Raw genomic sequence first — 12448 nt, 5'->3', positions numbered from 1 at the left:
TCAGCACCCACTATAAGTATACCAACTTTCAGCAAAATCTAAGAGGGTGAGGTAAAATTTTTATTTAAAGTGTGTTGATTTGACATGGAATGACACCATTTCGAAATATTATCGAGATATGACTGAATGCCTGTACACTTTTTTTCAGTCAGTACTTCAGTATAGATAACTGCACCATGTGCAAAAAAATCTGACATTACTACTGTCTGCTATTTAATTATTATGTATAGGGTGAAAAAAAAGTCTTCTTTTGAAGGGCCGTAAAGCCCAGAATCTGCAGCCCGCGTCACATCTGTGTCTGACAGCAACTGTCACCCTTTCGAGGGGCTGATGCACGATAACAATGAAGGGGAGGGGTTCAGGATTATAGGGTGGGTCCTCCAATGTCTCCCACTCGAGTCAGCGAAAATTCTGCGTTACAAGATTTGCTATATGGGGACGTGTGTTGCTGTGGAGCAGCAGCACCCTTCGCCACACCAGCTTTCGTCACGTGCAACATCACACTCCAGTGTTGCCCTCGACACTGAAACGCGTAAGGTGCTTTGGGCACACAGACAGCCACAGACAAGGCCGGCCTCCGAGATCGACCGGTGTCTCGTGTCAAATCACAACCGGCACAGAACTTGTCGCACCGTTCCATTTTCGAAAGATGTGTTGCCTTGTGCACACTCTTCATTCTCCGACAGAAGTATACCAGTGCTTGTCCTTCAGAGTTGTGGAAAGAATAACAGGATGTCGGTCCCGTTCGGACGCATTCGGTAAGAACATAGCCCCAGTTTAAGTTTCCGCATTTACTGCACGCAAGTCGGGAAGGCGCGAATGCTACACTAATCCTGTGCCTACACTTTGGTGCTTATATACCTGCATATACTCGTGCTATGTTGCATATACACAGCCTCAAATGAAACTTCTGATCACCTCTTAAACGACACAACAGAAGGGGTCCCAAACACACTTCCCTGTGGCACAACTTAAGTTACTTCTGCTTCTGTCAATGACTCTCCATCTGAGGTAATATAATGTGGCCTCCCTGCCAAAAATCCTCAATTCAATCACAAATAATTTTTACTCAATAGCCCCTACAGTCAGTCATACTTTTGACACTAAGTGAAGATGTAGCAAAAGACCACTCATGACCTTCTGTGTGACCCCCGTACATTTGGGCATGAGCAGAAATTGAAAAAGTGTGTGTGTGTGTGTGTGTGTGTGAGAGAGAGAGAGAGAGAGAGAGAGAGAGAGAGAGAGAGAGAGAGAGAGATGCTAAGGCATCAATAATGACAAATCGGTTCAGTCACTACTTGTTAGTTGTTTTTATGATGGTTTCTTTTGCAAGAACACCATACAAGGTGAAATTTGATGTAACATAATAGTAAACATGAAATTAATGTGAGTCTTCAATGGATGAAGGAATATGGGATTTATAAATTCCAATTTACGATCAATTTGTAATGGATCATTTCTGGGCCACAACTGTCAGTAAATTCTGGTCACTACTGTGAGTGAAAGAGTATCTTTTCCAGCTCTTGGGGGGAAGGGAGCCGCTAACGTGCCTAGAGTGAAGTGGCAATCTTTGCTTACTATGGCTGAAGAGTGTGGCCTGGGCCGACAGAGTAGTTTTCGAGGGTGAGTGTTACCCACAGAATGGCTGGCATTTCCTTCCATTTGGCAGCAGCACTTAACAGTAGTACTATGACGGTGAGCAGAAAGTGGCCAATTCCAGTGCCAAGAGCCCGAGACCTCAGCACGTGGTGGGAGTGTCGCAGAGCTGCGGGCACCTCACGAAATCGATGAGTGAGTAGGTCGCTCCGGTTGGGTGTGGAAGGCGAGATGAGCTCTCTGGGGTAGAGGTAGTGAGGAGGCATATTTCAGAAGTTCGTAGCCAGTAATTAGAAAACTTGTTCTCTAGGTGTGGGAAGTTCAGAATGTCTTTGGAAGGGCACTCCATTTCACACTGGTGTGAAATATGTAAGACTATTGGCCGTTTTCGATAAGGGTGTTGCCGTTTACTGAGTGTACAATAGCTGTTTACGAAGAGACCATCTGACGGGGCGTGCAGCAATCGGCTATCTGGAAGTGTCCCCCGACAGACGAAGCAGACTTTGTAACGTATATTAGAAGTGAATAAATTGCGTACGACTTCAGTGGCAATTTGAACTGTGGAGTTCTCGTGTAGGTTCGTATCCTCTTTAGCTTTATATTGTGATCCTATGTGGTATACATAGGAGACGGTGGAAAACAGGTCGGTGACAGTGCAAAGACTGATTACAGTGTCTATCATCCAATCCGGTGGTCAGGCTCAGGACTCTTTCGAGAGCAGTCAGATTGCTGCAGGACACAGTGGTTTACTGGAGGCGATCAATTTAGCCCCATCTCGCGAGTCAAAGCGAAGAAGGCTACCCTCAGTTACATCGACAGCATATTTGTAGCCGGTCCCAGAAATTATCTAGGTTTGCCAACAGACATTCGGAAGGAATTCTACAGAGCAATATGTCGCACAATTTGTCTCGCCCACCACACGGCACCGAGAGCTCGCAGACTCCGGCTGCGGCCACGACGGGACTTCCCCGCACGGAGTGGAAGCTCCGAGACGACTGACGAGGAGGAATGTTTCCAATTCTTTTTCCGTAAGGTTAAGATATCTCGTAACATCTGGGTTCCCAGCCACTGCACCTACCAGTTGCTTTTTATACACTTCCAGTTAGAGACACACACAAATATTCAGTCACTATACACAACCGGTGTGCGGTCATATACAAATATTCAATCACTATTGCCAACATTTGGTTTCCACAATTCCTCTCGTTCTTTGCAGATCCTCTTTGCAACAGAAGACTATCTGTGTGTTAAAAAAATACAAACAATGTAATGTAAAAGATCGATTGTGACACACTATATAGAGGAGGCATCAAGTCACAGACAGAGACAACAAAAATACTGCTATATATGTCAGTTTTCGGCCAAAAGCCCCTCTTCCGATGTAGAAATCACACACACATTTGTACGAGCATGACTCACACGTACACAGTCACCGTGTCTGGCTGCCGAGGCCTGCCTCGGTGATCGGAGACTGTGCAATTCGGTGTCACTGAGACTGAGAGTCACTAAATATTCCACTGTAGAAAATGCCACCCGGGATGCTGCTACCAGACCACAGAATACCACAAAGCACATTTATTCTTTGGAGTCACCTGCAAGATACAATAATCTGACACACTACTGTGACATAACTGACAGTCGTCCTATTCTTACGACCACCGGACAGACGACCGAGGTGTCAGAGGTACCGACAGAACCGAAATGCAGTCCTCGAGCCTGTAATTTACCTCCGAAACACACCACACGTGTTAAAACTTATAAACGTGTGAGGCCTGGAGACAGTTTACCCTATTAATAGCAGTGGCCTCCTCTGCTCTGCTGCATTCTCACAGTACAGAGGAAAGGAAGGGGCACCAGTTAGAAATGAGTACTAGGCAATGTAGCTTATTGACATTTTAAATTCAAATTTCAAAACTGTAATAACATACAGAATTATTTGTTATTTGTAACGACACTACAGTAACGTGCCGGGTCTCGAGCGACCGAGGCGGTACTCACCGTGGTCCATGGGGAACGGCTTGAGGCCGTCCAGCTCGAACAGCTTGCCGTGGATGGGGACGTAGCTGACAAAGTGGAAGGCTTCGCCAGTGTAGCGACCCGTGCTGACGCCACCGGACGACGACGACTTGTCGAGGCGCCTCTTGGCCTGTGGCATCGCGTGCGAGTTGTGCGCCTTGGCCAGCTCCGGAGTGTTGCCGATGGCCCAACCCTGGCGGTGGGTGCAGGCTTTCAATACTTTCCCGAGTAAATGCACTTTCTGGTGACACTAAAAGGGGCAGAAGCTGCTGTGGTGCAGTTACAAAGAATCCTATTAATTACAGGAGAGCCAGTCGTATGTTTCAGTCCGGTACTCTGTACCTTCCCCACACGTACACCCTTACTGCTAATCTAATCCCCTACTGTAATGCCACCTCCTCCAGCCATCACCTACACTCCCTCCCTCCTTCCCTCCCTCCACTCCACCTAATAACACAACCCCTCAGGCCAATCGTGCTGCACTGACAGGTCGAAGTACGAATCTGTTGACTCTCGCCTGTCGACAACTCCGAGTGACGACTGTACGGCGAGTGGTTACCTGTACTCTTCTAACCGTTTATGAACTCCCGTCGACGGATTAGCTCGCGGATACTCGAAATGAATAGCTGAGATACTCGATCCTCTGTCGTTTACTTCTCTCTCTTCTCAGAGATCCCTTCCTCGAACTTTGTTTCCCCTGTAACAAAAGGGGAAAAACTCACCGAATGCCGGTCAGAGGCTGTCGCAGCAGCCGCTCCTCCCGAGATAGGCGCGCGACGTCTCGTCTGGGCAGCTCCTAGGGTGCAATTGCGAGAAGATCTTCTGTATTCTCATCCGATCGTAATGATATTTTTGGCAACTGTCGGTTCCTTAACGATGTGAGCTCTGACGGCACACGGCAGAAACCCTTAATATACTCGACGTGACATTTTCTGACAGTAACTCCACCACTGCACTTTTCCGAGTGTTTCTGCTCCGTCTCGTACCGCGGAACTCTGACGGCACACGGCAGAAACCCCAAAATATACTCGACGTGACATTTTCTGACTGTAACTCCACCACTGCACTTTTCCGAGTGTTTCCGCTCCGTCTCGTACCGCAGGGTCTCGCGATCGCAGCCCCGCGTTCGACTGTGGTGACCGACCGACCTAAACGATTGTTTGTCTGACACTTTTTCGGCCAAAATGTGAGTAGGCACAGAATCGCAGAGGTTAACGGAATGCCGTCCGTTTCCAAGGTGTGAACGGCACGTACTTCACACGACACTGACTCGGCAGAAAATGTGACAGCTTTCGACCGACAGTGGCTCAGGTCGACCGGGGTATCCCGATTTCTCTCCAGCTGACCGAAACTGCCTGTCTGCCCGAGACGGGGGTCATCTGTAGTCTCGACCGCACTGTCGTATTGTGGGTCACCTGCCACCAATGGGGCTTGTAAGTTCATTTTTAGACAGGTTTTGCTGTATCTGAATCAACAGCAGCACTATACGAGTCCTGTAACCACTAGAGTTCCACATGCTGTCGACAGTGCTGTTGGTGTGTTTATTGTCAATTTTAAGTTTCACTGTGAAAGAAGGCTGTTACTGATTTTTCTAGACAAATAGAATCAATAAATAACACGTTTGTTGCCCATTATTAACTGGTATACTTTGCAGCCTCCATCTCCTACATCATTGTCTGAACCCAAACGAATTCCTGAAATATTTGTACAACTTGATACAATTTTTTATGCAGCAATTAAAGACTTTGGGGCTGTGGTACAGGGAAAGATACGCTAAGATTGCAACTGGAGACACAAACTGGAATAATGTGACATTAATGTTTCAGTGGTTGTGTTACATTACTATCCAAGATCTCATTTTTCAGTAATTCCACTACTCGGCCCGCTGCCATCATCTTGACGAGAACAGTAATGATTTTAGTGCACTGGCCAAAGCTTCGAAATCTTTAAATTTTATGTATGTGGCATCCCCACAGCTTGTAAATGTTTAAAAAATGTCACAATCACTGAGATAATCTACTGCTCGGATAAAAACTTATTACTGACCGTGAGTTTCACTCAACGAGATTCACAAGAACTCAGGCTGACATACTTAACAAGGTAATGTCATGAAGGTAATAAGACAAACTGATCCGTGTGGTTCTTTTATAAAGGCAGTCACTGACAATAATTCTCACGCACCATAGCTGTAGTGCTCAAGGGATTCTGGTTACAAATGGGAAATGGTGGTGCTTACACAAACAATACAAGCAACAACACGAAACACATTCGTAAATGGTGTAAAAGCACTCTGCACATTCACAAAATTCACTGCCAATTTCTGTTTACTCAATTCTTTAAACCTTCGTCTGTATAGAAAGCTGATTCTAAGTCACATTTTATTACTATTAATAAGTATCACAATATGGGATTCCTTCTGTTACAGTCTCTAATGAGGGTGAGTTTGTAAGAACTACCTGCCCATCTACATCTCTGTGTTCTTGCTACTGGACGCTGCACACCTCCTGGAGGAAGTGTTTTTAGTTTGAAAAGTGAGAACTGCAAAGAAGCAGTAAACAAAAAGTAACTAAATAGGGTAATTGAACCAGCAATGTTGCTCCCCCAAAGTAGATGGTTTTCTGTTAATAAACATAATACACTGATATTTAGTAGATAACCAGTAATTTAGAGGTGCTTCCTCCATTAACAATTTGGAATTGCATGTGCTGTTTGCTCCTCCGAGTCAAGTGAGGAGATCTTGTAACAAACCAGGTGGATTTTTCTTCCAGTTATGTTTCCCTCCTCCCTTCTCCCAACATTGAGAAGCTGATATACTTTTCAGATGGAAGTGGTAGTCAGTATAAGCACATAAAGAATTTTTCAAATCTATGCAACCACAAAGTAGATTTTGAGTTGGACGCTGAATGGCACTTTTTTGCAAGGGATCGGTTGGTAGGACATGTTCTGAGGCATCAAGGGATCACCAATTTAGTACTGGAGGGCAGCGTGGAGGGTAAAAATCGTACAGGGAGACCAAGAGATGAATACACTAAGCAGATTCAGAAGGATGTAGGCTGCAGTAGGTACTGGGAGATGAAGAAGCTTGCACAGGATAGAGTAGCATGGAGAGCTGCATCAAACCAGTCTCAGGACTAAAGACCACAACAACAACAACCACAATTTTTTATATGTGATTACCCAATAATTGAGAAGTCCAAAACAGTTTTTTTTTTTACTGAATGGTGGCCATTTTCGTTTGTAAGTGCACAATGATGTTTCAGTTTAGAGACATTAGCAAAAATACGAATATCTCTATTTGGAGCAAGGAGGTGCCACAGAAATCCAAGGGAATTATATACCGAAGCTACTTTGTCCCCATATTGGCATACGGAAGTGAGACATGGGTAATGCACAAAAGCGACAAAAGTAGAATACAGGCTAGTGAAATGAAGTTCCAGAGGAGCAGGTTGAGTGTAACAAGACGAGACAGATTGCGAAATGTGTATGTGAGGGAAAGACTAAAGGAGGAACCAGTACAGGACAGGATAGAAAAATCAAGACTGCAGTGGTATGGACACATGAAGAGAATGGATGAGGGAAAAATTCCAAAGAGGATGTTTGATCTGCAACTGGAGGGGAAGAGGCCCAGAGGAAGACCAAGAGATAGATGGGTGAAGGGAGTGAAGGAATGTGTGACGAGAAGAGGAGAGAACTGGACGAAGGTGGAAGAGGGGGAATGGTGGAAAGACAGAACACAATGGAGAGGCTTGTGTTCCCGACAGACCCAGCCAGTGGCTGGAAACTGTCCAAGATGATGATGATGATGATGAATATCTCTGCATTGGGTTAAGTTAACAACATTGCAATAGACATGATTGCTTTTTGAAAAGTGTCCTCTACAACATCGTCTATTACACAAAATACCCTAAATTCAGAAATAACCAGTCAAAATTACCTCTAAAATTTGGTATCCAAATTTTCAAAAATCCACTTTTTAGGTCCAAAAATAACAAACAAGGAGTGATTTATAAGAGTCTATTTTTTCCTATAGTTAGATATCATACACTACTAGCCTCATATAGAGCAAGAACACTTACAAATGTTTCCTTAATTTTTATGAATTTTTGAAATTTGAAAATTTTCATTTTTTGTTAAGTTTGGGTTTAGTTGTCTCAGGTGGGAGTGAATATAAAAATATGATTTTTGCACTGTTTGTACACCTATATGATAGCAACGTACTGTAAAAATTTTAACAATGATATCTGACTGTGAACAAAGATATGAATTTTTTTTAAATGAGGAGATAATTCACATTATTCTACAACTGATCTTATGGCTGTTGCCTATTCATGTGTGATACTGGCGGGATATAATCAATACAAAAAGTGGAAACACCACTGAAATTAAGATTTATATTATTCTGACACACTTAAAATAAATATTTTCAATTAACATCCTTGCAAAAGACATACATGTCCTGTACTGTGAGAATTTGGTCTGTGGTTGGTCTTTGTAGGCTGGCTTTACTTACTTCACGTTATGTTGTACCTCCTACTCCATCACATGCATTTTTACCATGGCAAGATGCAAAAAAGTGCCATTCAGCCTCCAACTCAAAGTCTACTTTGTGGTTGCACAGATTTGAAAAATTCTTTATGTTCTCATACTGACTACCACTTCCATCCGAAAAGTGTATCAGCTTCTCAACCTTGGGAAAATTATCTTTTCTCATTTTTAAAGTAGAGAATGAATGGATGCACTGTCGCCTGGTCAATGACCCAGTATTGCATCCTGAATCACGAATGTAAAATTTTCTCCAAAATCAGCTAGCACTATGCATTGTTTCATGAAGTTGTACTTTTTTGCCCTTCAAAAACTTACTTTGGATTTTAGAAACATAGTGGTGACTTTTGAGTTTTTGTAAGTTATCAATTAAAGATTCCAAGTATTCTTCCTGAGATTTAACCACTGTTATCATTTCTGCCCTGTAATTTGTGACCCACTGTTTGAAGGCAATAATGTCAGTCATTTCCTCATCATATTCATGAAACAATTCAATAATGGTTTCCTTACCAGGGCATTTATTACACAAACTCATCACGCAGACATAACTCTTAGTGTCACAGACCATTAAATCTAGTAACTCTTCGTAGTTAAGATCACTGAGTTTTGCATCCACAATCATCAGTTTGACATTTTAATGATATAAACAAACACATATGGAGTGTGTCCCTGAGGATCCACCCAAAATACACCACTTAGGGCGGAGGTCACAAAATTTTGACCTTCCACTTTTTCATTCAGTATGAGAATTTTTGAAAGCTACATAAAGTTTATTTAAATTTGACAGCACTAGTTGTTTCTGCTTTATTACTTTAACCCCATTTATAACAACTCTTTTGCTATCTTTGCAACCTGGGCACATTCTACTGTTTTCATCATCCTCACAAAACTGCTGGACCTTTTTAATTGTTTCTTCACTTATACCTAAAACTGGAAGAATGCCTTGCTCTTTCACTAATTTTCGGATTAGTTTAACCAAACGATGAGAAATGTTGAATTCATTAACTATTTTTTCTCTTGACCATGAGTCAGGGAGCAAACTTAAAATTTTAACTTTTTCCTCTTTAGATGCCACTGAACATTTAATTTTTAATTTCTCTAGTAAGCTCAATTATTCACTGTCAGATGATGCTGGTGGTAGGTTTTCTTCTTCTCTAGAAATAATGTTGGTATATGTATTATTAAAGCATGATTCCAAATCTTTTCTAATTTTGTCTGAAATTTGTTGTACCTTATTTTCAACAGCTGTTTTTCTTTTTCTGCTATTTAATTTTATTATTTTCGAAGCAGGAGATACGTCTAACTTAGAACAAGCAAAACCCAATATGCTAACAGCTTCCTCATTAGAAATATAAATGTCATTAACGAGGTTACATGATTCTGGTTCTGGATTCACAACAATTATTTTTGAGAAACAATTTGGGCACAGGGAATTTCCAGGAATCACATTAAGTTTCACTTGGAAAGCTGTTTCACTCTCACATAAGAAGGACAAATGTTCAAGTTTTATTTCCCTCAAATCTTTAATAATAAGCTTTTTATGAACTTTTAAGTGGATCACAGCACTTTCTTCCAAAAATGTGGTTGTACTTCAGAATATATTTCTTCTATGATACTCAAACACTGATGTTACAGAAGAATTTAAACAAAGTTTGTCTAACTTCAAAGTCATTGACATTTTTTTGAAACTGAATCGTGAACTGTTTTGTGACACACTTCAATTGCTATCTGTCCAACAGAGCACTGTTCACCCATGTTATTGCATTCCAGTTAATCTCTCTATATTAATTACAAATTACACACAGAAAAAAAGCACATAACACATTCTACACTATCGATGAAGTATATACATCAACTCTAACAGAGGTTTCAGAACAGACTGACTACAAAAATGCCACACCCAGCAATAATGTACTACTTTATAGACAATAAACCTAAACGTAAATGGGCATTTTTATAACCATAGAACAAAAGCGAAAGCTCCTATTGTTTAATACTGCATTACGAAAAATAAAAAAACTAAATGAATACTGGGTGCTGGTGTTACCTAAATATATGTTACAGTTAAATTTTATTACAATGAAACAACAAACCATTTAAACAGGCAACAGCCATAAGATCAGTTGTAATGTGAATTATTTCCTCATTTTCAAAAATTCATATCTTTGTTCACAGTCAGATATCAATGTTGAAATTTTTACAGTAGGTTGTTATCATATAGGTGTACAAACTGTGCAAAAATCATATTTTTATATTCAGTCCCACCTGAGATAACTAACCCCAAACTTTACAAAAAATGAAAATTTTCAATTTTCAAAAATTCATAAAAATTAAGAAACCATTTATAAGTGTTCTTGCTCAATATGAGGCTAGTAGTGCATGATATCTAACTACAGGACAAAAAGACTCTTATAAATCACTCCTTGTTTGTTATTTTTGGACCTAAAAAGTGGATTTTCGAAAATTTGGATACCAAACTTTGGAGGTCATTTTGACTGGTTATTTCTGAATTTAGGGTATTTTGTTTAACAGACAATGTCATAGAGGACACTTTTCTAAAAACAATCATGTCAACTGCAATGTTGTAACTGAACAAAGTGCAGAGATTTTCAAATTTTCACTAATGTCTCCAGACTGAAAAATTGTCGCACACCTACAAATAAAAATGGCTGCCATCCAGTAAAGGTGAAAGATAAATTATTTTAAAACACTGTTTTGAACTTCTCAAATATAGGACAATCACATATAAAAAATTAAAATATTTAAAAATGGTCAAGCAACCATCACTGGACCACTTCACATGGATTGACCCATTTATAATGAATGTCTTACATCAAGAGACGTAGCTTCAGCTATCGAAGTCACGTGCAGCTTTATTTCGAAGAATCAGAAAGGCAGGCTTTCCCGATATGCCAAAGCACTCGATTCGGTATCGACTTCGCTCAAACAGATATCGCTGAAATGATCGCGTGACATCCGACTTGTGTGGCGCTAGTGCTAGTGCTAGAGAAACGCAAGAAAATACAAAACGGCCACTACGATAGTCTATTCCTCTGATTGAAATTTGACAGTTTTGTAAAACACAGGAAGAAATAGCATTAAATTCTATTATCTTACAAACTTTTGTTGGGTTTGAACAGGTTTGTATTAAATGTTCTCATACATGTACGGATAACGTATGCAAACACTAATGCCGCTTTTTTAGTAAAGATAATATTCAAAAATGGAAAAGATGTACTTTAAAAAACATTAGTCGATTTGGTCAATATTTGACAAAATAATTTAACAGGATGGATTAAAAAATCTACTCACCAAGTGGCGGTAGAAAAGCACACACACACACACACACACACACACACACACACACACACACACACACAAACACACACACACACACACACACACACACACACACACACACACACACACACACAAAAGTAAGCTTTCGGCAGCCAGTGACTCCTTCATGAGATTGTGGGAAAGTAACCAAGAACCCCAGGTCAACGGAGACTTACTGGACGGGATGAGAAGGAAAGTGATCGTCGGGGACTGTATCGGATGAGATTAGAAAACCTGAGGCCTTAAAGGTAGAAGGCAGCATAATGTGCAAGACGAGACAGAGATTACTGCTTAAAAATTGTGCACGAATTAATAAGAGTGAAAAGCTAAAGTGTGCTGCATGTAACAGAGGTGTGAGAGAATGATGAGAAATAGCTGGTAAAGTAATGAAAGATCTTTAAGACTAAACTGGAGTGAAGAAAAGAGTAGTTACAGTGAAGAAATGCTGAGACTGAAAAAATTAACATAAATTAAGGCCAGGTGGTTGGTGAGGACCAAGGACACGTTGTAGTACAAGCTCTGAGAAACTGGTGTCCGGGGAAAGAATCCAGACATCGCGTGCGGTGAAACCGGCACCGAGGTCACGACTGTCGTGTTGCAGAGCACGACGACACATTGCACGCTGACAATATACACCCTCTGCTTACGCCCACTCGTCGTAACCGGTAACTCGGTGGTCGTCATGCCGGTGGAAAAGACCGAACAGTGTTTACATAACAGCCGGTATACGACTTGTCGTTTCACAAGTGGCTTTCACTTTGATAGTATACGTTTTGCAGTTACAGGGCCGGTACAGGTGTCGGTAGGAGGGTGCAAACGACAAGTCTGGCAGCAGGGACAGTCACACTGGTAGGAGCCGTAGAGTAGGGAGACAGGTGCAAAAGGAGCGTAGGGTCTGACAAGGATACTGCGGAGATTGAGAGGGAGATGAAAAGCCACTCTAGGCGTAGTGGGC

The 12448-nt window shown here is 41.5% G+C and overlaps 1 protein-coding gene across 2 annotated transcripts in view; it reads right to left on the bottom strand.

Annotated features, from left to right (window-relative positions):
* The window catches only part of LOC126210143 (ubiquitin carboxyl-terminal hydrolase calypso), a 154922-nt gene that overhangs the window by 111870 nt on the left and 30604 nt on the right, over positions 1-12448 (bottom strand). For both annotated transcript variants that reach the window (XM_049939293.1, XM_049939294.1), the window contains exon 4: positions 3595-3805. In XM_049939293.1, the coding sequence (XP_049795250.1) occupies positions 3595-3805 (211 nt within the window). The remainder of the gene's footprint in view (positions 1-3594; positions 3806-12448) is intronic.

Source organism: Schistocerca nitens, chromosome 10 (genome assembly GCF_023898315.1).
Source record: "Schistocerca nitens isolate TAMUIC-IGC-003100 chromosome 10, iqSchNite1.1, whole genome shotgun sequence".
In the NCBI taxonomy this organism is placed as follows: domain Eukaryota; kingdom Metazoa; phylum Arthropoda; class Insecta; order Orthoptera; family Acrididae; genus Schistocerca; species Schistocerca nitens.
This window is presented reverse-complemented; position numbering and strand designations above follow the sequence as displayed.